This window comes from Aulonocara sp. 'chitande type north' Nkhata Bay, linkage group LG16, assembly GCF_057382095.1.
Source record: "Aulonocara sp. 'chitande type north' Nkhata Bay isolate Kocher_YH1m ecotype deep benthic linkage group LG16, A_spYH_male_GT1.1, whole genome shotgun sequence".
Classification (NCBI taxonomy): Eukaryota; Metazoa; Chordata; class Actinopteri; order Cichliformes; family Cichlidae; genus Aulonocara; species Aulonocara sp. 'chitande type north' Nkhata Bay.
The window spans coordinates 21,929,205-21,955,951 of NC_141359.1; the positions used below are offsets into that span (position 1 = coordinate 21,929,205).

Below are 26,747 nucleotides of genomic sequence, written 5' to 3' on the forward strand. Positions count from 1 at the left end.
CTCCAGATGGGGTTTGTCTTAAATCCGATCACCATTGGGACCATAGTTCAGTCACCAGATACATCAATCCATTTCTCTATCTCAGTATATCATAGAGATCAGTTCTTCCGAACGATCTCTCCTTATTGAAATGGCAAATGTGTAAACTGCTGACTTATTTATAAACTGACAGAAGTTCAAGTAGCCAAGAAAAATGCAGCTTTAAGTACATTTTATATTTGTTTTTATTATTAAATTACATGTAAGAAAGCTGTTTAAATCTGTTGCTATAAAAAGTTGAGTCTTTTGTGTGGTCCATATCATTGAACTCTGTATTTGTAAGGTTGAACCTGAATTTGACTACGTCGGCGATTTTCAAGTTCCAGGCAGTTTTCATAAATATCTTCTTTCTGCTCCTGTTGCACAAAAACATGGGAAGAAAACCAAATTCAGATGTTTCGGCACCACTAAACATGTCCAGATGTTTAGTAATACCTAAAGTGGAAAAGGTAGTGGACCAGCTTGATCTTGCATAGAAACAGACTGGTTGCTTGTTGCTTCTCAACAGACAATATAAAAATTATTATATTTACCATTATTGAAGCGGGAGAACGAGAGCTATAAAAAGAGAGAGAGACATGTTGTTTTTAATCCTAGCAGTGTAATACATTTAGCATAAAACTGTTTAAAAGCAGTGACTGCAGGCAACTTACCGTGAACGTCGTTTGCAGACTTTTCTCTGAATGATCACAATAGTAATTAGAAAGATCAGGAAACATGTACAAGGTACAATAACGGCTATGGCAAGTGGGATTTTCGATTGATTTCCTGCTTCAGCATCCTCTGTAAAATACAAAAACGAACTTGTTTCACTGCAGTTCTAATGTTCAGTTAACTTTTTTCACTTCCATGTACAGTGTTTAACAAATCTATTAGACCACCTATCCTAAAAACTGTTAAAGACAAATATTTTAGAACTCTGTCAGAAACTCATTTTAAGATTATATTCTTATGAGCCTTTCTTTTGGATGTTTTTATTGCCCATGTTTTAAGCCTATTAACCATTGCAGAAACATAAAAAAGGATTCTGTTAGTGATGTGTTATAAACCCTACATTGGGTGATCTAATATATTTTTTATGCACTGGAAGACCAGTATGAGTTTTCTAGTCTGTTTTAGACCTGCAGAAAGGAAGTTAGCACTGCTTACACTTCCCCTGTGGTCTCTCTAAAGACCTCAGCCTCTCAAAACATGTTCCTATTCATAATTCTTCTTTGTGTCAAATTCCGAAACCTGCAAGCTTTACAGAAAATAAATTTTACATTAAACCAATCTAACCACAAAATGTCTAGAGTTGTAAGAAACACAAATATAAAGGCAATGTAAGTGAAGCCAGATGTCTTCGCCTCTTTTGTGTTTGAACACAGAGGCAACTTTCAGTGTCTGACTTTCCCCTAGAATAACATTTAAGCAGTGGTAGGGGAAACTCAACTTTCACCTACTCCACCCTAAAAGCTTCCAAACCACTGGCAGTCCCAACTTTTGTCTTTGATACAAAGAGAGAGAGAGAAAGAGAGAGAAGTTGATATGGAAAGTGTCGTTATTGCCCCCTTCTTCCTGTTTCCATAGCTTGACTACCCCCTCAGTCATGATAAATAATTTCTCTTGTTGTTACTTCAGGTGTTTAAGGAATGCTTGTGTTTTTATGTGACCTGTAAACTTCAAAATGAGTAATTCACCTGTAATTACGAGCTCCCATTTCTTTTCCCCGACTCCCTTTGATGCGGAGAATTCACAAGTGTAGTTTCCCGTGTGCCACCTCTGGGCTCTCGTTATGGTTAATGCATATAGTTGGCTCTTTAACATGGACATGTTCAGCTTCAGGCTCTCAGCTTTAGAGGACGTTACAAATCTGACCTTTGAGTCATTTGAGCTGCTGTTTAAGGTTTTGTCTGTCCTGATAGTGAACAGAATCTCCCCATTCATTTTCCACGCCAGTTGAGTTAATTTGCTAATTGAGTCATTGCTGCAGTTCAGGGTCACTGTGCTCCCAGCTGTCTGTGAGATCCTGTGTGTTTCTGATAAAAAAGAAAATCATATTGTAGGTTTTGTTTTTGCTGGAAACTTTTGAATACTAAAGCAACAGGAAAATAAAACTATTCCTCAAAAAATCTGAACACAGCTCAAAATGTCTATAAAAAGACAATTAATTGATTTGCAAATCATTTAAACTGTACATACATTGCTAGCGTAATATTTTTGTTAATTATAGAGATTAAGTAACTTAAACATAGTCATGTTTGCATTTCAAAGTGTAGGGAGCAAAGCCACAAAAAGTAGTGCATTAAAGTTTAAGTAGCAGTCTTCTGCCGATTAAAGCTGTCGTAACTGAACTGAAAATCAACCTTGCTAGCAAAAAGCTACAACTATAACTCACCCACATATTCAGCTTATCGTTGCTGTTCTATGGGTCACATATTGCTCTGCACATTGTCAGAGAGAGTTCAAATTTATTTTACCTGCTTGCAAGAAAATATAGAAGAAGCACCATATCAGAGTCAAGGTCCAGTTGATGCCCAAATATCTTGAAAAGTCTTCCATAGCAACATGAAGGAAAGATAATTTAGAAACATATTTTCAGTATGTGCTGGATGATCTGCGAATATTTCTAACTGGTAGTTTATTTGCATCTTTTACTACGAGAGCTTCAATTAGATTTGAAATGTAATATCCTTGAGAGTAATAAACAGCAATTCTCTTACCAGTATTGATTGCCATATGCTGTTTGGTCCTTATCTCAATACGACAACAGCTTTAAGGTCGCAAAAGCAAGAAAAAGCAATATCTAATAGCTATAGTAATTAGAAGGCACAGCTTCTACGGGGAGCATACGTGCATAGCGTTAAGATACAGCCTCGCTGTCGTTCTTTCACAATACCACAGATACGGTTCCACACAGGAAGTGAAAAACTTTGATCTGTGGCCATGTGAGAAACATGCTCATATTTGTTTGGTTGGCCTTTGCTCTGAGAGTACATGCTGTAGTCGCTTACAACCCTTTATTGCAATGTTCTACTTATACCAACACCACAGCGAGAGGCTACAGATCGCATGGCATGTATTTGCTTCATCTGTCATTTTTAAAAATGCATAAAAGTCCACTTGAAACTAGGAAGAGGAACACTGTAACGAAACCCCTTTCAGCAGTCACAACTTTGTGCTCTTACTTGGCATTGTAGGCAGTAAAAAGTCAAACATAAAAGAGTGCAAGATATGAAAAAGATTCCCTTGAGTTTGAAAATAATGTTCCAAGCTACAGTTGAGCAAACCCTATCTGTTTAACAATAATAATTTATAATAAAGTAGTAAATAGTAAATAGTAGTTCACCCAGGTTTCGGGAAGAAGGCAGTCTCCAAAAACTGAAAACATCTGCAAAGTGCAGTGAGAGCAAGTACTTTTACCCACAATCCATGTGACTCATATATTTGGACCTCTGAGGCATAAATTACTGGAATCTCTGACCCTAGACAGTGCTATTTTTATCTGTCAGAGACACACACTAACATATCCAGGCACCACTTGCTCACATTTATATCACGCTGTCATTTTGGATCAGTTGTTTGATATTCTGACACATCTTCCTGTAGCAGAGCTTTCAGACACTTAAGCAATGTTATGGCTGTTTGTTGTCTGTTTGTTTTATGATTGTGTTTTACTTTGTCTTTGTGATGAATGCACGGTTGTGGATTGTTCAACCTCAGTGAGTCGTAGTTCACAGCCTGTCTCATGTTTTCAGGCATTACACACACACATGAGTTTTAGAAATGTTGCGGTTCGTTTACCTTCACTAAAACAAAACATTCCACACTTGGAAATTTCCTTCAGAGAAATGTTAATATTCGCTATTATTAGCTCTTACTTTACTTTCTCTACAAACTGAGGTGTGCAAGAGCCTCAACCCCCATTATGAGCACCTTCTACAGAGGCACCGTTGAGAGTACACTCACAAGCTCCATCACTGTGTGTTATGGCTCCTGAACACAGTCCTGCCAGGAAAAGTCAGTAATGAGAGCAGCGAAGAGGATCATGGGTACATCTCTTCCCTCCCTCCAGGACATCTACTGCACCCGCCCTCTGGATTACAGGTGACTCCACTCATCCAACAGTTTTTGCAATTTCCTGCCAAAGCCAAGGGGAGATCTTAAAACTTTTTTAAAAGCAATAGAAAATTGTTCTGTTGTAGATGGGTTAAAAACACAACAACGACGTGTTGAAATAAGAGGTGTAAAATGGCGGAGAGATAAAAGTATGTCAAACACAACAGGGCAGTGATCAGAAAAAACAGCATCACATATTTCCATGTTTAGGACCGGTAACCCTAGAGACAGCACAAGATCCAATGTATGACCCTGTTTCTGGGTTGGCCCAGACACAAGTTGAGCAAGACTGAAGGAGTCTATCAAGCTTAAAAAGTCTCTGGCCAGCGAATTGGAGGGACAACACACATGAATATTAAAATCTCCAACGAAGTTTGAAAAGCCTTGGGTAAAATCCTTGTGGTATTTTGGAGGTCTATATACAGCTGCAACGAGTGTCGGGCGGGGATGCCCCAATTCAAACGCCAGAAGTTCAAAACTAGAATATGAGTCAGTTAAGAGTTGTTTGCAAGAGAGCTTCTTCCTAAAAACAGCTGCCACTCCACCACCACGCCCAGTCATCCTCGGCACATTAAGATACTCACAGTCATGCGGTAAAAGTTCAGTAAAACAACTGGACTCACCGACTCTCTGCCAAGTTTCCGTTAAAAGCATTAGATCCAGCTCCCGATTGGTAAAAGTCCTTAAGAATAAAAGTTTTATTTGCTAGCGATCGTGCATTAACAAGACTTAATCTCAGTGGTACAGGTGGCTCAGCAGCCGATGTGGGTGCCCGACCTATCGGCCGTAGATTCTGAGGGTTTACTCCACCTGAGCGAAGACGGGGGGGACGCTGGCGCGGGGTTATTGTCGTAAGCCCGACAACAGGTGTCAGGCAGGTGTAAGCCGTGTCCAAAGAGTGCCAGTAGTTGACGCGGTCAAATCCAGTCGGGATAGGGTGAGGTATTTTTCGAAATCGTGTCCAGGTTGCCTTCATTCTCACCAATAAGCCACTGCGTTTCCCACGGCGTCTACGGCGCCCTCTCAGTTGAGGTAGCGCCGGAACGCAACGGAGACAAGCTGGAACTCCTGACAGGAGTGGTGGGGAGAAGGTTCCCTGATATCCACGATTGCAATAAAGAGTTTTTAACTGAGAGGATCTTATAGCCAGCAGCATTTGACGATCATATACAAGCAGAGAGTTAGCATGTTTTAAAACAAAGTAAAAATAAAACACTAGTACAAACAGAATCAGACGGCAAGCCGTACACACTGGCGCCATCTTGAAGCCCAAGCTTCACATGCACACCTTCAGACACCAAGCTACTTTTTGCACAATACTCACTCGTTTTGCACAATAGAATAGCATTTTGCACACTTCCATTGCACTGTCTTGTGTCTGTATCGTCCTGTTCCATCCGGTCTTCCACTGTTTTGCCCTTTTGCATTTTACGTAGTCCTGTGTTCATCTGTTATATGTCATATGTAGCACCAGGAAGGAACGTTGTCTCGTTTCACTCTGTACTGTACCACTGCACATGGTTGAAAGGCCAAATAAAAGTCACTTGTCTGTAATAATCAGGCCCTATCTTATATTAATGACCTTATATTACCATATCCCTTCATTAGAGCACTTCGCTTGCAGTTTTAAAACTCTGTTGTTCCTGATGTATTTAAAATGCTGTTTTAATTTAATGCTATATAAATAAAATTGAATTGTAAATTGTTATGTGGCCTAATTTCTTTTTTTAGCTAAAAGCTGCTCTGCCTGCTCATATAAACCTAACTAACCATTTGTGGTGATCCACCATGCATATTACTGTAAAATGGCATGGCAACAAACTTGTGTTGCTATGGCATTTTTACTTCACTTGACTGAAGAAAAACACTGTGGAACTACATGGTTGTTATTAAAGTAGTAAAATAATAATATGCTATGACTGTCTCACTTGGCTTTCCTCAGCCTTACCAAGCCCTCATTTTTATCTTAACCCTAGAACACTATCGCTATAAATAGTAACACGATCACTAATGCCGGGTGATTTTTACCCGATATAATATAACCAATGAAAAGTAATCAAATATATCAAAATATGACAACACATGACAAATTAGAGTGGTCTTCTTTTACTTTCAACTGTGCCATGTCTAACAAAATGAAAAATAAAACTCCTAAAACAAAATAATGACTCTGGAAAGCTGGTCTTTGGTCCACCTATTCCTGGGACATTTGAGACTTCCCTGGTGATGGCACAGGCTCCTCGACACGCAAACAGCTGCAGGAGAGAGAAATCATGTAAATGTATTTTCTCGGGTGTAATTCACCCAGCGATAGTGTTCTAGGGTTAATACAACTTTTAACTTTGCAAAATAGGTGTACAGGATATGGTGATACCACAAGATCTATATCTTAACTCAAGAGGAAGCCCAAGATGCCGCAAGATGTAGAGGGAACAAAAGTTTCTCTGAAATGGAATTTTCTGTTAATCCTCATCTAAAGTTTGTTTGATGTTAGAGATTTTGTTTATGACAATTAATAGTATAAAAATGTAGACAGAAAGCCATGATCTTCAGATTACCACATGCAAAATTATGCCATAGAACAGGCATGTGGACTAAAATTAATTTTAACAATACTGCCCCTTAGTGGTGCCTCACAGCCTTTCATCACTTGACTGGTTAAATCAAGTTTAACTTAGAGACAATTAAAAACTGTGAACAATGAATGAGTGTATTCTGCTCGTCCAGAAAGAAGAAGATTAAGTAAAAATGGGAAACAGTTACTCTAAGATCTGATAGTGATTGCTTCTCTTTTCTATCTGTCGCAGACTCTAGGGTCATGTTGTTCCTAGTTCCTCAAATACCTGGGAGGATGGCAAGTAGTCATGGGTGAAATTAATTCTATGTACTTGAGTATAGGTCTCGGTCGTTGTGTCCTTGGGCAAGACACTTCACCCATTGCCTACTGGTGGTGGTCAGAGGGCCCGGTGGCACCAGTGTTCTGCAGCCTCGCCTCTGTCAGTGCGCCCCAGGGTGGCTGTGGCTACACTGTAGCTTACCATCACCAGTGTGTGAATGTGTGTGTGAATGGGTGGATGACTGGATGTGTAAAGCGCTTTGGGGTCCTTAGGGACTAGTAAAGCGCTATACAGGCCATTTGCCATTTTTACCATAGTGCAACGTTAACATACTCCTATATACTTACATTTCAATCGTATACAATCTCCACTACATCTGATCATTTTTAAATATTTTAGTTAATCATAACATCTGCAAAAATAAAGTGTTAAGATACAGCCTAATGGTTTAATAAGTGTCATTCTGAAATAGAAAGTTCTGCATTATAATAATTTTGTTTTAACACCTCCACGGGAGGCCAAAGCCCAATGCAGGCCCCCAAGAAAGGGCAATTGCCATCAGTGCTGTTGACCAGCATGGATAGCTGTGCCGCTGTTGATCAAAGACCGAGGAAGAGGAGGAGAGGGAGAAGGTGTGTTTGGACACAGCAAGAGAGAAATCAGAGGGGTAGGGTCTTTGAATATAGGGACTGTGGAGCTGTTAGGCAGGAGTAAAATAGGGAGAGAGACAAATGATCTGTTCGGGTGACCCCTCAACGGAGCAGCCGAAAGGAGAAGAAAAAGATAAATACATTGTTGTTTTTTATTATTTAATATATGCACGTCCACAGTTTGATATTTCTGCTTCTGCATTGGCAAATGTCTTTGATCTATTATTAAAAAAAAGGCAAATCAAAATGATAATATAAAACTGGAAAATCTGAACTGAATAACAGACTTTTGAACTGTGCAATAAATAGAGTTTTCATGTTAGATTTTCATTTAGTCAGTATAAAGGAAAAAGCACAAGTCTGTGTTACACCAAATATTACAAGCTGAAACTTAAGCCCACGTCGCCCACTACTCTACCCACTACACCCTACACAGTTACTAAATCTATAGTGTGTAGGGGGTGGACTGGAATTCTTCTGTGTTTCTATCTTCCTCTTATTTCTGTTTTGATGTTGTATCTTGTTTCACTCAGTGTGCGTCATTGGGTGCATGCTCCCCAGAGAAACACTGACACGACACGTCTTGACCACGTGTGACTTTTTATTGCGTCGGTTCACTTTTCAAAAGAAGATACAGCCACACATCTATCAGCAGAGAAGACTACAAGTTAGTAAAAAGGATTTTTTTTTCTCCTTTCCAAAGATTAATCATGTATTCTTACAAACATACAGGCAATGCAACAGTCTTAAAATACACAGAACTATACAATACCAGCATATTGATGTACAAAACAGCCAGCAGCATATTTGAGCAAAACATTGTTATATGTGTGTTTAATAATTTGGCTGTTCATTAAAGGCTCAGTTTCTGCCACATGGGATTATGGGAGGTGAAGTGCCCCCAAATCCAACACTGTGAGATGTACATGTGTGGCATAGAGGCACAGATTGAGCATCAGCTCATTTTGCATGAATGGGTTAATGTCCACAAACGTGAAGCTTTATGCACTTCTATCTGAACATGTTTAAAATAAAAGTCATTATATTATCGTCGTAGGTATATTACAGAGACGTGATGTTACGTGGAGGTGTTTGTGTGTACAGAGGGGTCACAAAGAAATGAAACCAATCATAAAAAACAAAAAAGGAAGTAAAACATCAAGTTTACGTAGCAATGAAACCACTTACAATAATTAACACTTACAGAAAAGGCACTGGAAGTCTCACAGTTGCATTGGTTTGAGTAAACAAGAAGATTTTAATAAATCCAAGGCTTAAACACACTTTGTAATAGTGAGGAAATGGGTCTCCTTTACTCAGATAGATGTATGATCCTGCTGCTGGGCATTTTCTGTCTACAGTGGGCTTGTGGGATTAAATTATTAGTGTTGTCACAATGAGAATGTGTGTTTGCAGTGGACAGTGAAATAACTAAAAACAGCTGCACACTATGTACAATATTAGGCATGTGATAGGGCATTATGTACAGCTGGACTCCCCCCTCCCCTACAGTTGTTTCTCTCTGTATTTATAAGCATATCACAACTATTGTGTTTTCTTAAGGGGTATGTTCTCTGCTGTGCTTGGATAAAATCACGCAGAAAGATTTTTTTTCTCCACAGCCAGGTTAAGGATGCTTGTTTTCATTGATGAGCACGGTTTCTTTTATTGTCCCGCCTCCAACAATACTTTGTGCTGATGGTGCATGATCTTTATCGGCCGGACGCTTGTTTGTATAGCACGAAAAGAGAGGATTTGGTTTGAGGTCGCCGCTATAGTTCACTCTCTGATAGGGCAAAATAAGCTCTGCTCTCTTCCACGGGCTGTTGATATCACAGTACGCAGCGCTCTTAAAGGCAACACAACATAAGCAAATCTCAAAAAGAAGAAATGCGGACTGAAAAAGACATTCGACATGTGGTCTCTTTTTTTCTGTTTTTTTTTTTTTTCTTTTTTCTTTATTCCGGACTTACTCAGCTCTGGCTGCGCTACCTGGTATATAAACATGAAAAAGAGAGAAACGCTCCAATACTGATGCACATCTCTGTTTACTCAAAAGAATCCTGTGTACATGGATGCAATGGATGAGGTGTTGTGAGGGTTAAAGGCCTTGCATAGAGCTGAAACCTCTGAATGTGCAAAAGAGGAATGCTCTTCTAAAACCTGAAAATGGACTTGTTCTGCTTCTTCACAAAGACCTTTGCAGGCTACACGTTAATGTGCCGACATTTAGTCAGGTGTATTTTCCACGCGAGAGCCTTCTCGCTGGCAAGGCTTGCAGCAACATGCTGCATTTGCAGTATGTGGTGCCTGAATGGGAATGAAAGTCGGTGCCTAACTACGGCGATAGAACTGAAATGCAGACACACAAGTATATTATAACCCCCTTTTTCCCCTATCTACTCAAACCCTGTGTAAAAAGGTCTATCCCTCTAGTATGTACTATTATAAGTCTTTCAATAGAAAAGATGTTTCTAAAAATTGAACAAGGATCGTCAAGTAAAAACATCCTCCCTCACATGTGTCCTTTCAATATATTTTTAAATATAAGAACACGCTTAATAAAAAAAAAACTCCTGTTTTTCTAATCTACTCTTTTTTTAATATTTCATAGTTATCACAAACATTTTTTTGTTTTTGTTGGGGTTTTTTGTAACTTGGTAATCCTAAAAGGTTTTAGTCCCTGTTGATTTTGTTTTTCATACATTTGGTTTCTGACCTGCCTGTTCAAGAGTGTGCATTGTCTTGAGATAGGTGTGTGTGCTCTCTTTCACATTGAACGTTTTAGTGTGTGCAGGTGTCTCACAGGTTCATACGGTGAGATCGTCTGACCTGGCCCTGCTGCTGGCTTTGCTCAGTCGGCTCAGCGGCCTGTTGTCTTCTATCGTTTCCGCAGCTTCCGTTCCTGCCTCTGCTGGAGTTGCCCCCTCCCCATTCACCGCCTCCTCTACCTCGATGTCCTCTTCTGCAGCCAGATCCACCCTCTCTGCTTCCGCCTCTGGTGCCTGTACCTCCTCAGCCTCTTCCTCGTGTAATGTCACCCCTCCTGTCTCAGTGGTCTGGGCGTAGGAGGGCAGAGTCTCGTCATACACCTTAGAGATGTCCTCCATGGGCAGCACTTCCTCCGCTTTCTCCTCCAACCCCTGGAAGGGTGGGGCCCCTCTGCCAGCCTCCATGCCCACCTCAGCCAGTGGGTAGAGGTGAGTCATGGGGGGAGCTTTCTCCTCCTCCAGCAGCCTGTAACCTTTTGCTCTCTGCAGAGAGGGAACAGCCAGGGGGGGCAGGCTCTTCCCTTGTGGCGGCAGGGGGGCCAACCCCTCGCCTTGGGAAGGCCCCGGAGCAGGGGCTGGCTTTCGAAAGACAAAGCGAATCTTCTTCAGGCCCAAGTGACTGATCTCCACAAAGTTTAGGAACAGTGAGACACAGGCCACAGCCAACATGAAGATGATAAAGACAGTCTTCTCCGTGGGGCGAGACACAAAGCAGTCCACCGTGTTGGGGCAGGGCCAGCGGCTGCATTTATACAACGGCAAGATGCGGAAGCCATACAGAAAGTACTGGCCCACCACAAAGCCCACTTCAAACAGTGTCTTGAAGATGATGTGGCAGATGTAGGTCCTCAACAGGGTGCCCTCCAGCCTGAACTTCTTGCTTCCTTTCGTACTGGTCTCCTTAGTGGTGCGGACGCTTCCCTGGTCAGGTGCCAGAGGAAGACGCTCCTCACTCAGCTCCTGTTGCCGGCTAAGTTCTGCCTCCTCCCGCTCTTTGCGTTTCTCCTCCATGTGGACATGGTGGACAGCGTGACCCACGTACACCAGAGACGGCGTGGACACAAAGATGATTTGCAGCACCCACAGGCGGATGTGGGAGATGGGGAAGGCCTCGTCGTAGCACACATTCTCACATCCAGGCTGCTGTGTGTTGCACACATAATCAGACTGCTCGTCGCCCCACACAAACTCTGCTGCTGTGCCCAGGATGAGGATGCGAAAGATGAAGAGCACCGTGAGCCACACCCGGCCGATCACCGTAGAGTGCTCGTTGACTTCCTCTAAAATATTACCCAGAAAACTCCAGTCACCCATGATCGGTCCGTAGCACTGCAGAATGAAGGGTGGGGTAGGGAGGGACACGAAGGGTGCAGATGGACAGGGAGGGTGGGGTAGGCAGGGACCAACAGGGGGAGGGGAAAAGAGGGTGCCAAAAGTAAGCTATGCATGAGAGGAAAAAACTTGCAAACATTTAAAAATCAAACAAACGCCAGAATTTGATCGTAAATTTGATTTGTACGCACACATTCACAAATATACAGAAAGATGAAAGTAAACAACAAACAGCAATTTGCTGGTAATTTCAAATATGAAAATAACCTTTAAGCTAGGCATTGATTTAACTGTACTAATGGCTGCATATTCTCATCGTGAACTGGACTAACGAAAGTTAACAAATGTGAATACTACAAGCTTTTACTTTTGCTAAGCTATCAGACTATAACACACTGTATATCTAAATAAACCAATAAAAAAGAGATCACTAAATAAAAATAAAGTCCCTTTTTCCTGAAATGTATAATAAATCGAATCAAATGGGCAACTTGCCACAGCTGCGGCTCCGGCGAAGTTGAGTCCTGTCCCGTTCTCTTGGCACCCAGCAGGGAAAAGTGAACTTTTTTCTGCCCTCTTTCCCACCTAAAGCCCTGTCCTTGTCGCCCCACTGAGCAGATGTGAATGAATCGGCTCTGATGGTTGGTTTTTAGTTTGCTGCAATATTTAAGCTTGGAGCCAGACGGCCTTTATTTGCCGGGCGACGTGTGGTGACGCAGGAGACAATAGGATCAACAAAACCAGAGCGGGGATGTATGGGAGCAGGCCTCAGGCTCCCACACCAACATGGCCACTGTACTGCCAGGGCACCGGGTCCACAGCGGAGCAGTCAGGCTACATACATGCGACTTCCTCGAACATGCATACTGTATACAGAAGCATAGATACAGTAGAGGATACAAGAGCAGCAGCATGTGCTTCCGGCTGTGCAGGCCAACATTAGAGCAGAGAGGCAGGTCAGTGACAAACTTTGAAGGAGAGCTTATGTCCTTGTGCGGTAACACTGAACACTGTTGTTTATACGATTATCTAAAGTGAGCATTAGGTCATTTCAACTATGTAAAGGGTTAATTAATGTATTTTCCCAAATTTGAGGAAACAGTGGCTTGCTCCTGTCCACTTTTATTTGTCTGACTGAATGACTTTTACAACTATGTCTGGCATGTGGCTGTGATTATTCTGCACATGGTTTACAAGTAACACGACATTTATATCCACACAACATTTACTATGGATGATTGGGAAAATCTGCTTCTGCACTTTTTTTCTTGGCTTTCCATCTCCAACATTTCAAAATTAAGATATTACTTAAAAAAAGGAAAACCTCTTTCACCAGTTACAGTCTTTTTCTTTTGTCTTTAATAAATTAGAATCTGCGTCTCTCAATAAATGAAGAAAAAAATAGTACTCGTCCTTATATGAAACAAAGACTTTTGTTAAATATAAGCATGTCTCTAATTCGTATTCTGTACATAAATCAGGACTATACATCTTGTTTATTTGCACACTGTTATCTATATTATTTCTGGTTTAAAAATACCATAAAGGCAATTTTATAAAAAAAAAAATTATGTAAACACATTTAAAATTTTAACTTTTAGATGAACAAAATGTGAGTTTTTTAATGCTAGAAGAGACCTTTGTGTGTGTATGTATCTCATACGTGTGTCATTTATGTGTGAAAAATGTGAAGCACTGAATGATTGTACACGCTGTAATGTCTCTATTAGGGAACTAGTCAAACTCTGCCAGCTGAGAGAAGAAAAACATTCAGCTGCAAACTTTGATCTCAGAGTCATTCCACAGATGTTTGCACAGAGGAAAAGCTGCAGCGGTGCCCAGTGAGGTTGTTTTCCATTGTTTTGACAATTACACTATTAACAAATCACCATGAGTTTTATAAGGCTATTACATAAAACATAAAGATAGGCGAACTGGTATGTGATGCCTATTTAAAAATATAAATAAATAATTTTCTACCAAACCAAATAAGTCATATATCCACTCCACAAAGCGTAAAAATACACGTTGAGATGTTAGACGATGCAGGTTAATTTCCAATTTGTCCAGTTTATCCTGATATGTGGAACATGTCAGTGATAAACATGACGAACTTCACCAGTTTGAACTGGTTCATTAGCAGTAACTGCTAAGATGGAAAAGAAAGGTACAGCAGGGAAGGGTTGAGCACTATTACTTCGTACAAAGAAGCCCACTGTAGTCACCAGACCAATATTAAGTTCAATCTTTCATCCTCCACAGATGGGGGCTATTGTCAGAAAGGTGAAAAAATGGAGGACTTGTGACTGAGAAAGCAGACGGGCAAACCCAGAAACCAGCAACTGATAGTTATGTTATTTTGAGTAACCTCAAGAAAAGCAGAAAAGAAAGGAGAGTAAAAACCATTTCTGAAACCAACAGCACAGATTACCAGATAGAGTCACAAAGTGAAGGATGAGTGAGTGAGTGTGGGTACAAAGAGAGAGAGGGGTACTTTAGAAAGTTTATATGTCATGGAAAAAGTACCAGCCAGACTGCACCAAAGGTAATCTTTGAAGGGTTCTGTTTTTCTTACAAATTGTTAGGTGAAGCTGCATTTATCACTGAAATAAGGCAGTGGAATTCAGCTTGACTGTTTTTGTGCTGCCCTTTTTTGGTACTTTGGTATCTTTTTCGGGCAATTCATAGATTTTGGAGTGTGGCTTAATGTCCAAATAAACTTCATTCACTGGACACCCTGCAGGCTACAGTGCTAGCTGCACCTGGCTACTACTGGGTTGGATTTGCTTTTGCACTCAGAACGTTCTGAAATATTTGTATCTTTGACAAGATACTCAAAGGTTTTGGTCAATATGATAGCATGCCACAGTTGATGGAGATTTTTTGGCTGCACATGCATGATGGTAATCTACCATTCTACTTCATCCCAAAGGTGGCTCAAAATCTGATTACACTGGAGCCCATTTGAGTACAGTGCCAACTTCAAGTTTGGAATGATTTGAGCTTTGTGCCATCTTAGATGGCAGCATTCATCCAAAATTTTTAGTCTCAGTTTCCTGTTCTTACTTGAAAGTGTTGGAACCCAGTGTGGTCTTCCGCTGATGTAGACCATTTTGGTCAAGGTTCAACATGTTGTGCATTCAGAGAAGCTCTTCTGCATACCTCAGCCTTAATGAGCCATTATTTGAGTTACTATTACTTTCCTATCTCCATGAAGCAGTCTGGCAATTCTCCCCTGACCTCTGACATCAACAAGGCATTTTCACCCAGATAACTGCTTCTCACTAATTATTTTTTCCTTTGGTGATCATTTTCTGTAAACCTTAGAGACGATTGTGCGGCAAATCCCAGCAGATCAGCAGTTTCTGCAATATATAGATTAGCTCAGGCATCGGCAATCATGCCGATCAAAGTTCCCTAAATTGCTAAATTGCCTTTCTTTCATATTCTTTTTTTTTCTTTCCTGTCCCGTTTGGTTCTTTTGCCATCAGAATTGTTGTCTAAAGGCAAAGAAAGATGCCGGACGGATTTACTTTACCAAATGGACCATCCCAGCCTTGCCATATTGGTCTATTTGATTCACCTTTGCTTTTATTGTTTATTTTATTTTCATTTGCTGAACACGGGACAGACTTGACTGGGGAAAAGAAAAGGGAGAAAGAAAGAGGGAAAGTAAAAGAGTGGGGAAGAGGGACGGTGATAAAGGGCAAAAACAAAAAACCAACAAAACAAACAGACAAAAAGTACATATGTCAATCACCTGGATCACCTGTTGAGAAAGAAAAAAGAGAAAACAAGCAAAGAAAAAGAGAGCAATATAATAAACAACATCATAGCGATGATCTATGTGAATATAGGTAGCAGCCAAAAAGGGTGTAGTTTGTGTGTGTGAGCACCCGTGTGTACACCTGTGAGCTTGTATTTAAAAGGTTCCTTCATGTAATGATCTGCTAGAGGGTGTGGGGAGCCACAGCCCCATCCTCCAGGGCATGACGCAGGTATGGAGGAGATAAAGGCTCCAGACATCCAGAGGCCCCAAGAGCAAAGGAGACCAAGGAAGACTAACAGAGGGGCAGCCGCACCACTATCCCAGAAAGAGCTGAGGAGAGCCCCAGATGAGGGGTCGCTCAGCAGCCGCGGAGCAGAAGCCAGGGGGGTTGCAGTGACGTGCCCGTGAGCTCTGCCGGCAGCCAGCTGTGCCAGAGTGACCGACCCCCAGGCCGAGAGGCCGAGGGCACCCCACCCGAAGGGGGTGGGGGACAAGCAGCCACCAGGAGTGAGCCGGTGGGTACCTGGATGCCCATCCCCGGACACAAAGAACCACCAATGCACCGATGTCTGAGGGCGTCTGCCACTGGCAGGGGGAGTGGTGGGGGGAGATAGGCCTCCATACCATGGAGTTAGGCCTTTCTTTCACATTCTGATGCTCAGTTTGAACTTTAGCAGGTCATCTCGATCCCGTCTACATGCCTAAATGCTTTGAGTTGCTGCCAAATGATTGGCGGATTAGATATTTGCGTTAACCATCAGTTATAACATATAATAAAGAAATGATCCACCAAGTGTAATTTGAATTGTCATAATGACAGTCAGTAAGCCTTCCTTTACCTACGGGAATAAAATCAAACTAATAATATTCGTTTTTTTAGCAGGAAAGCTAGCAGGTCTAGCAGGTCTTTGTGGTCTACTGACCAAATCTTTCTGATCTTACATTGTAACAAGTTGCAATGTTTGAACACTCTGAAGATTTATTTTTATTTTTATTTTTTGTATTTGTTTTTATATGTGGCATCTCATCTTGTGATATTGAGCAACAGTTTTTTTTTTTCTTGAAAAATGCTTTAGAAATAAATTGTACATGCTTACACTCAAAAGAATGATTCTATGCCCTCGTAAACGTGAAGCAATCATTTTGACAGCTGAAAAAGATCAAATCAAAGGTTTAATTGATGCAAAAAATAATCATTTTAAAAATATGCTCTGTAATAAAAGAATGTATACTGGTCAAGTACATTTTGCTTGACCAGATACCATTAGATTTAACATTTTGCATTCCATTTTCATGTAATCAGATTACTTAAAGTAAAAATCTTTAGGATTATACTGAAGTTTACACTGGTAAAGGTTTGTCCTCCTAATTAATTAGTATAAAGATGCAACTTCAACCTTACTGCCTTTGTAGTATCTGTGTGTAAAGTCTTCATAATTACCATCATTAAAAACATTACCAGTAATGATTTAACATATGTTTGTTGCTACTTGTCTGTAAAATGGTGTTGTGTGAATAAATGGCTTTACTATGCCCCATGTTTCTGTATGAGCATACGAGTATAAGTATAAGCAATTAGGATGTTTTGCATTAGGATGTTTTTGTACTGAAATGCAAAACCTTACCAGCCCGGCAGGCTTGCCCTGTTCAATATCAACATTGAGATTTCTTTGTGCCAACATTTAATACTTTTATTATAAACCCCACTTGAACTTTGCAAGAGTTTATTTGAAGAAAGCTTTTGTTTGTTCTTAGTCTAAACTGTTGAAAACTCGCTCTCTTGGTAAAACATCGATGCCCCAACTTAAAGGAAAGAACAGAACAATTACAGGACAGTCACAGTCTGACAGTTACACAACTCACTTCCCTCTGCACAATCACACTTCCAAGTTCCACAAATGCCCTGTAGTCCCTGGCTTCAGTGAAAGATGTTTGAACAATGCTCTTGTTCTTAAAAGAGCTATATGGCTATTCTGCTTGTTCCTGAAGTCACACTGTTTAGCGTCTTTTGTCATGTTTGCATGGCTTAGTGACTTTTCCCATTTATTTATACATGAGTTTGCGAGATGAGTGACGTAGCCTATTTGATTAACAGAAAGTAGTAAGCATTATCAATATCTAATAAAAGAAAGAGATGCACCATCACTGATTAATTGTTTTCTCAGTTTATTTTACAGATTTTTCAGATAGACGCTGGAGGTGACCTCATGCTCGAAAGCCACGTGTAAAAGATGTATCAGCACTCAGAGTTAGCATTCATTAATCGATAAAAGTCATCACTCCTTTTATGGGCGTATCTCGGCTCTGCCCATGTTACAGCCTGCCCTCACTCTCTCTCAGCCAATGGTGTTCACAAGCCTAGGTGACATCACAGGGCTGGTGAAGTAGCAAATCCACCTCTTGATGTCTGCTCTCTGATCTGTTGGTTGGTGGCAGATTTGGCCTCCAAACAGAGCTCCGCTGATCCCACAGCTTTTCACAAATGAATGATGTAATCTTTAGCAAACCATGCACGAGGCACTATCTTGCCGGGTTAAACGTCCCCGAATCATTTGCTACACTTTTTCTCTGCCTGACATGGCAGCCAGGAACTTGAGTGTAAATGTTGCCTGACTATAGAGATATAGTATGTCTCCATGTGTCCAGGAGCAATCATATCTTCCCTTATAGAAATGTTCCCAACAAAAAGGCCAAATCCTTGTTTCCTCTGGCCCTGGGTGGCACATGGGCTCCGCCCGTTGTGCGTTGGAGAATAGAAGCCATGCGCAGAGCCCTGTAGAGGCTTCAGGGTGTATCCACTGAGCTGGGGGACCAGGGGAGTCCCTTTAAAGAGCTGTGTGTTGGTATAGTGGACGCTTGCATGCTAAGCCCTACGGTGGGCCCGTGAATGGCTCCGGGATTTCGCACAAAGACATGATGTCATGATGCAGGGTGCGGACCCTATTGAGCATGTGCATTGAGGCGTGAGGCCAGATTAGACCTCGAAGCAGGGCACCAACTGGACGTTAATCAGAACGCCAACACGCTAACAAACATATCGTACGGTGATCTTCCTACAGCGTGATGGTGCCATGCATTTCCTGCTCACAGTGCCTTTGAAAGAGAGAAAGTAACCAAAATCTTAGGTTTGTAATGAACTTATAAATGTGATGCAATTTAAGACCTCTGTTACATCTAACAATATGCATTATGTGATTCCAACACATAGTAGCAGGGGGTTGGTTTGATTTGGCCTCCCCGTTACCCTTCACACAATGAACATCTCACACCACTCCCTGAGGGAAAACATTTTTAGAGGAGGAGTACTTTAGAAGCAACAAAACACTTTTGTATGCACGACACATAACACATATATAAGGACTGCATACAGTACAATTACACCTTCATCAGCAATTAAAGCAGAAGGTTGTTTCTTCTTTCTTTTGTGCTTCTGCTTTGACCCCATCGTGGGGTCGTGTCCTTGCTGCAGTTAATGGCTGGACTCTCATCACTCTCTGTGGAAGCAGTCACCAACAGGGGCTGCAGTGCACATAGAAATACTCTTTTTCTTAGCTTCAAACAAGCACTCACACTTTAATATCAAAATACTTGATAAAAGAAGCTTTTTACAAGGTGAAGAAATGAAGTAAGTGGATCAAAGGAATCAGAGAAAAACAGAACATGGAATAATAAGAAAAGAAAACTTGTCAGTGTTGATGTCAATATTGCCAGCAACCCAAATTAAAAGGCAGGAAACATCAGTTAATTTCTAATAACATTTTTTAATGGGAATTGGTGACCCCAACAAGCATATTAAACCATCCCATGGGCCTAATCTTATGTATAACTTCCTGCAGACCCACAGTTCTCCTCTAATACTTTTTTCTAAAGACATCGAAGTTCAACAGTCAGCTAAAATGCCTGCATATTATGCACAGCAGTCCTCATGCATTACACACTTTTGAAATTGATTTGTATAATCTCACAATAGGGGGCATCATTACTCAACAGAGAACTGGCATCCAGCAACTCTGAGGCTGCACGTCCACAAATGCAAAGGATGTTCGGTAGCAACATCACTGAGCCTAGAGAGAAAAGGAGAAAAGACCGAGATTACAGAAGACAGAGATATATTCCATGCCATCCATGAATTTTTGATCCATCCTCTCAGAAGAGGGCATAGCCTGAGGAAGATTCAGCACCACCAGCTGTGTTACTGCTGTGCACAGCAACTGTTATCATTTCTTTTTGCGACTTGCCTTCAAGGTTTATCAGCACACTTCTTGACATGTATGTATTGTATGTGTATATATATGTATAAAATATCTAAATCTTTGGTTTTGACATAAAATGATAAGACAGGACGGCTATATTCTTAGTGTACCAAGCCATATGATTGTGATATGACATAACATGTTAATGATTATTATATATGAGGCTACAGCAACATTTTCATTCTTTTCTTTTTCAGGCATTCGGTTATATTTGCAGCTGTGCTTGGGATCATTGTCCTGTTGCGTGACACTTTCAGCCAAGCTTTAACTGTCAGACATATGGCCTCACGTTTGACTCTAGAATACGTTGGTATACAGCGGAGTTTGTGGCTAACTCAGTGGCTGTAAGGTGTTGCTCCCGTGGCTGCAAAATAAAACCAAATCATCACCCCCCTCCTCCACCATGCTTGACAGTTGGTATGAGGTGTTTGTGCTCATATGCTGTGTTTGGTTTCCACCCAATGTGCCACTGTGCATTATCTCCACTTTGATCTCATACATCCAATGGACTTTAGTGTTAACATCTTGTGGTTTGTTCAGATGCAGCTTTGCAAACCTAAGCCATGCTGCCATTGGAAGAGGCTTTCTACCGGCTTTCTTCTAAACAAGTCGTTTTTTGATTGTTCTGAACTTTAACATTTAACATACTAACTTAGGCCTGTAGAGTCTGAGATGTAACTCATATTTTTTCCAGTTCCTCTGAGCAACAGTCTGACCTTTAGATAAATTTGCTGGGAAGACTGGCAGCCATGTGAATTTTTTTTCCACTTGTAAGTATTTTTCTTTCTCTATAGATTTAGGAACTTCCAATTGTTTGGAAATCCCCTCATGACTTTTCCTAAATGGCAACAATTGTTTCTGTAAGATAACTGCTTATCTCTTTCTTCCTTGACCTTTGCAGGCCAGCAAATTGCCAAAGCATCTGCTTCTATAGAGGCGCTCACACTTACTGATGGAAGCTGTAGTGGTGTGTTCATCTGAGTTTTTGTTGCACGGCTGCACGTCATCAGTTCAGAATTCTACAAGCCCAGTTTGATCACACAGCACTTTAAAGAAAAAACCTCTTGTTTTCAAACTCATAATGTTATTGTGTCTTTTTTCACACTCTTTTAATCACATGAACTTCACATGAATCATCTCTGTTGCTCGTAGTTCTGTACACACAGAGGAGACATTCACTGCGGGTTTAAAGCGATGGCATCAGCGATGCCCTTCACAGATTACAACGTGACCCGAGGGCAGCAGTGTGTCTCATGACAGAGCAGAACACTATGACCTCAGTGACATAAGGCTTATGTTTTAAAGACAGGGATACGCTTGTTTCTAAACTTGTTTGTTTAGTCTGCTAACATAAGGCCATGCATGTGTGTGTGAATATCTGAGTTTCATCATTTCTCTTTGTATTCCATGACCTACTGCCTCACTGACAAAGTTTTTCTTTGTGTTTCTTTCCTTTTATTTTTAAATCCTTTTTCTTCATGAATCATCAATTTGGTTTTTGAGTGGTGTTGAGTAAAGCTTTCTGACATTCAGATACCATCGCTTCGCTAGCAACTGTCTTTGTTATTGTCACGGTCTGCAGAGACAGGCCGTGCGGTGGTGTGTGTGATGGACCCAGGTGCATACACAAGTTAGTAGACGGGAGGCCAACCCGAGAGGCGACAACACAAAAGTCCAGTCCAACCGTTCCGGAGGCCGGCCACGGGAAAGGTGGCCACGGTGACAGAACAGATCCGGAGGCCGACCGCGCGGAAGGCAGCGGCGGCGGCGAAGCAGTTCAGGGGGCCGGCAGTGCGCAAGGCAGCGGCGGCGGCGAAGCAGTTCAGGGGGCCGGCAGTGCGCAAGGCGGCGGCGGCGGCGAAGCAGTTCAGGGGGCCGGCAGTGCGCAAGGCGGCGGCGGCGGCGAAGCAGTTCAGGGGGCCGGCAGTGCGCAAGGCAGCGGCGGCGGCGAAGCAGTTCAGGGGGCCGGCAGTGCGCAAGGCGGCGGCGGCGGCTCTCCAGTGTCAGGCGTACTGGCCGAGGCCCGGTGGGCGCGGGACCAGTCAAGGCGGGACCAGACGAAGCACAGGCTGAGGCGGGACCAGGCGAAGCACAGGCTGAGGCGGGACCAGGCGAAGCACAGGCTGAGGCGGGACCAGGCGAAGCACAGGCTGAGGCGGCAGCAGACGAAGCACAGGCTGAGGCGGCAGCAGACGAAGCACAGGCTGAGGCGGCAGCAGACGAAGCACAGGCTGAGGCGGCAGCAGACGAAGCACAGGCTGAGGCGGCAGCAGACGAAGCACAGGCTGAGGCGGCAGCAGACGAAGACTCTGAGGCTGCAGCAGACGAAGACTCTGAGGCTGCAGCTGACGAAGCACAGGCCGGAGCTGCAGCTGACGAAGCACAGGCCGGAGCTGCAGCTGACGAAGCACAGGCTGGACCAGGCGTAGCAGAAGGTGGCTGGATGGGCTCCTCGGGCCCTCCAGCTGATGTGGCATGGTGCTGGACGGGCTCCTCGGGCCCTCCAGCAGACGAGGCGTGAGGCCGGACGGGCTCCTCGGGCCCTCCAGCTGAGACAGGAGGCTGAACGGGCCCCTCGGACCCTCCAGCGGAGACAGAAGGCTGAACGGGCCCCTCGGACCCTCCAGCTGACGTGGCATGAGGCTGGTGCGGTTCTCCAGAACCCCCAGCTGACGAGGAAGGTTGCTGAACGGGCCCCTCGGACCCTCCAGCGGAGACAGAAGGCTGAACGGGCCCCTCGGACCCTCCAGCGGAGACAGGAGGCTGAACGGGCCCCTCGGACCCTCCAGCGGAGACAGGAGGCTGAACGGGCCCCTCGGACCCTCCAGCTGACGAGGTAGGTGGCGGCGTGGGAGCCGCGGAGTCCTGGATGAGCTCATCCGAGCTCCCAGCAGGAGCTGATGCAGAGCCAGAGAGATTTGAGACCCCTGGCTGAATGTTAAGCTGACCAGCGGACCGTACTGCTATCGGGGACTGGGCTACAGGAGCTACTGGGGCCTGCGCTACAGGCGGCACTGGAGCTACTGGGGCCTGCGCTACAGGCGGCACTGGAGACTGAACTGAGGGTGGCTGCGAGGGAGCTAACTGAACTGAGGGTGGCTGCGAGGGAGCTAACTGAACTGAGGGTGGCGGCGAGGGAGCTAACTGAACTGAGGGTGGCTGCGAGGGAGCTAACTGAACTGAGGGTGGCTGCGAGGGAGCTAACTGAACTGAGGGTGGCTGCGAGGGAGCTAACTGAACTGAGGGTGGCTGCGAGGGAGCTAACTGAGCTGTGAAGGGCTGCGAGGGAGCTAACTGAGTTGTGAGAGGCTGCAGACCCTGGCGGCTCCGAGGGCCCCCGAGAGCCAGGCGTGTTCCCCGAAAGATGTGCTGACAATCGGGGGTAGGCCACGGCTTTCCCCGGAGCTCCTCCTCTACGTGGGTGCAAGCTGCTTGCTGCTGCTCACAGAGACCGGGCTCCATGATTTCCTTAGTAGGTCTTTCTAAACAACTAAACACTGTACTGTCAGTCTCCGAACACGATTCAGTCATAGTGTCCGGCCCCGGCAAATCAATGCTCATCTCACTCTGCTTCATAGAGGGGACGTGAGGCACGAAAACGCAGTCACTCACCGGAGTTAATGCGGTGCCACGGCAGCGCCGGCGCCGCCCCCTTCTGGTAGCTGGCGCGATGGGCGCTGATGGCACCAATGCAGGGGGTGATGTAGCGGCGATCTCCCGGTCGTCCGCCCACATCCTTGCCAGAAATGAGGCAGGCGAAGTAAAGTCTAAGCGGATTGGAGACGGCGAGCGGCTGGTAGGCTGTGCAGCAGATGAGAGGTCCTGCTCCGAGATGAGCCAGGGCTTCCACCGGAGCTCGTCCTCCCGATAAGCCCGTAACACCTGCTGCCGCTCTTCCTCGCCAAAGTCCATGGCCTCCGTCGTCTCCGTGCGCCACGCCGTGCGGCCAGACCGCGGTGAAGACGCGGAAGCCGACGGGGCGCGAGCGGAAGGTGTGTCGGTGGCGAGCCTCACCGTTCCAACTGCAACTGCTTCTGGCTCGCGAAGCAGCGGGGAAACGGGACAACAGCAGGGCTCTGGCGGCATAGCCTGCACACTAGGCAGCCGTGGCTGCGGACGGAGTTGGAGAGCGGTGACGAGAAGGTCGGTGATCAGCGGGTGTAGTGCCTCCCATAGCCAGGGAAACACAGACACGCATACTCCCACTTGGCGGGCCAACTCCTCCCGTTCCTCCTCTCCGGAGCACCGCAGCCATCTACCACATAGCGACTCCACCGTCTGGAGGATCTCCCTCTCTTGTGTCGCTGGGTCCGACATGGTCGCGTCGTACTGTCACGGTCTGCAGAGACAGGCCGTGCGGTGGTGTGTGTGATGGACCCAGGTGCATACACAAGTTAGTAGACGGGAGTGGACTTAACAGAAAGCGAGCCTTTATTATGGCTGAAGACAAAGTGCACAAACAAAGCAGGGATGGCGTGACTAGACTATAACTAAACTGGGAAAACTAATACTGCGACAAACTAAGAAAACTCAGACTATGATGATCACTGCAAGGACTGACCGTGAAAACATGGAGGTGAGAACACAGACGACGCGACACAGACTGTACGAAACACAGAGACTAAATACACATGAGGGATGATCAGGGGAAGTGGATGCACACGGGGAACACAGGTGACACTGATAATCATAACAAGACACGGCAGGAGTGAACGTAACACTGATGGGAGATGGGCAAAGTAAAGCAGGAAGTACACAGAGGTTCAAACAGGAGGAGAGAGAGCACGGGGAGAACGCAGACATAACGGGCTGGGGAAAACATAGAATAAAGCACAAAGAGAGACGAGGGCTCATAAATACACAGAGGGGCACACAGGGGGTAAGAGTCACGAAGGGAAAACACATAAGGAACAACGTAACAGATCAACCCAGGAAGCATGGCCTAAATAAAGAACAAAATACAAAAATACACGAAAACTAAGAATACTGGGCCCACATGGCCCAGGACCATGACAGTTATGCTTCCACTTTCACACAGACGTTCTTCGCTTTCAGGAAAAAAAACAAAAAAACATTCTTCTCAGTCAAATTTTTCATTTCCTTCGAAAACTGGTGCCGAGCTGGTGTCTCTTTCCTGAAATGGGGAGAAAGGGTGAAACCATTCGTGAAGGCATTCAGAATTTACTGAGTGAACACTTGCTGTATTACCCAACAGAAACTGGTGAGAAGACAGACAAAAGCTGCAGTCTAGGAGCATGACATGGTGAAACTAAACTGAAGCCAAAACAAAACCATGCCAAGCCTTCCAAATTAGTTAAAATTCACATATAATGAATACACACACCTCCTCACATGAATCTACACATACACACACAGGCCCTACATGTGTCGCATTTGGTCGCGAGCCACAGCATTGTGTGTTTCAGGGCTGAGTTCTTGCGCCCAGCTGGAAATGAGTTCTACCATTGTGTTTTGGGAAGTCATATTTGTTGAATTTGGACCAACCCTCTGACCTTCATGTGTTCAGTTGGTCACACGGGCATTAGTCTCATGGGACAGGGTCATTTAGAGCCTGGAAGTGCATAACCAGGCCCGCAGAACACACTTTACTACAGGAAATGGCAGACAAAAAAACTCATATGCATTAAATTCTGTTTGCTGAGAAAGTAAAATGTGTCATGACAAAGCCAGTAGTAGTGCTGACAAATTAAAGTTTGTTCACTGGTAAATATTTTTTACCGGTTATTGTGTGACATTTTGTTGGAAAAGAGAGCAGTGTGTTTAAACGGTGAGAAGATTGGACTGTTTGGACTAACTACCTGCATTTGTGTTTAAGGCTTCCCCTTCCGTGTCCTGTTAAGACTAGCAAACACCATCCTCCTGTGTCTGGTTGTTCAGTGGGCCACCGATATCAGATCCCAACTTGTTTGCAGTCTGATAATAGTGTTTTAATTTCTGAGTGTTTTTTGGCAAAGTTTGATAAACTCTCACCAACTTCATCTGGCATTTTCAGCAGTCTGCTACAGTCTTTTTGTAAGAAAGGGATTTTGTGACTGCTTTCTACTCATTCGGTAATTCAGCATAGCATCTGTCAATGTCTTTATGACGATATGAGGACTGAAAAATTGAAAACACAGTTGAAATAAGAAGTTGTCATTCATATAGCTTTAAAAATGTGGAAGACATGGCTAAAGAGATAAAAACGGGAACCCAGAATGACTTCTGACTGCTATAAATGAAGTAGCATGGTGGCTGCGGTGTAGGAGGTGGTTAGGTGGATTACTTCCTGGTCAAGCTTTACATGATTGAACAGGAGCAACCACAGCTGTATCCTAAATGCCTCAATACATGCGAATTAAATGTTTTATACAAACTGGCAGGGATTTCAACCGCATCATTCACCTCCAAAGACCCAGAATGAACAAGAGTTCATTCAGTAGATAAATTAACTGTGAGATCAGAAGATTCCAGCTTGAATAAGTCATTCTTAAACTGTTGACACTTTCCCTGAGCTTGAGTCAGAGGATATTAGATGTAAAAGTCACAGACAACCTGGGAACTGCAACTGGGGGGGGTTACAGATTTTCAGGCTTTCAGCCCTGCATGAGGAAATGAGCCATCCTGAGAGCTTGACTGAGTCCGCCCCTAGAAGAGAGAGTGACAGAGAGAGACTGGGTGAGATACAAGGCATGAATTGTTCTCACCATTGAATAAAGAAGGGGCAGCTTCCGCTCTAGCAACACCAGGCACTATGGAAGCGGAGAATCGGTGCGCATACAATGGAGATGGGGTAAGGAGAGGGGAGGGCAGACAGGAGGTGTGAATGGAGGAAGGATGTAAGTCCTGTGCCCGACTAGATGTAAGAACCTGGATGAGAAAGATGCATTTTAGGACGACCACTCAGGAGAAAACTCCTTGACTTTTGTGCACATATCACTTGTTGCACTGACTTTCTCACAACCTGAATACAACCTTTCCAGAATGATGCATTCCTTGGG

General features: G+C 43.8%; 3 protein-coding genes across 4 annotated transcripts; all 3 read right to left on the minus strand.

Annotated features, from left to right (window-relative positions):
- Nucleotides 1-212: 212 nt before the first annotated feature.
- LOC147311469 (uncharacterized) lies at nucleotides 213-2,971 on the minus strand. Of its 2 annotated transcripts, XM_086265720.1 has the most exons (6): nucleotides 2,742-2,971; nucleotides 2,499-2,573; nucleotides 1,719-2,057; nucleotides 693-822; nucleotides 573-597; nucleotides 213-395 (listed from the first exon to the last, which is right to left on the minus strand). In XM_086265720.1, the coding sequence occupies exons 1-6, from the start codon at nucleotides 2,755-2,757 to the stop codon at nucleotides 300-302; spliced, it is 681 nt and encodes a 226-aa protein (XP_086121846.1). In that variant the 5' UTR covers nucleotides 2,758-2,971; the 3' UTR covers nucleotides 213-299. The 2 variants fall into 2 exon arrangements, with proteins under 2 accessions (XP_086121846.1, XP_086121845.1); XM_086265719.1 differs by lacking the exons at nucleotides 213-395; nucleotides 2,742-2,971 and having other exon boundaries at nucleotides 404-597; nucleotides 2,499-2,580.
- A 5,264-nt stretch (nucleotides 2,972-8,235) lies between these two features.
- On the minus strand, nucleotides 8,236-11,709 carry LOC147311470 (gap junction alpha-8 protein-like). Its single transcript, XM_086265718.1, has one exon. The coding sequence runs from the start codon at nucleotides 11,707-11,709 to the stop codon at nucleotides 10,435-10,437; it is 1,275 nt and encodes a 424-aa protein (XP_086121844.1). The 3' UTR covers nucleotides 8,236-10,434.
- A 9,997-nt stretch (nucleotides 11,710-21,706) lies between these two features.
- On the minus strand, nucleotides 21,707-24,803 carry LOC147311471 (uncharacterized). Its single transcript, XM_086265659.1, has 2 exons — nucleotides 22,955-24,803; nucleotides 21,707-21,818 (listed from the first exon to the last, which is right to left on the minus strand). The coding sequence occupies exons 1-2, from the start codon at nucleotides 24,064-24,066 to the stop codon at nucleotides 21,707-21,709; spliced, it is 1,224 nt and encodes a 407-aa protein (XP_086121785.1). The 5' UTR covers nucleotides 24,067-24,803.
- Nucleotides 24,804-26,747: the final 1,944 nt, after the last annotated feature.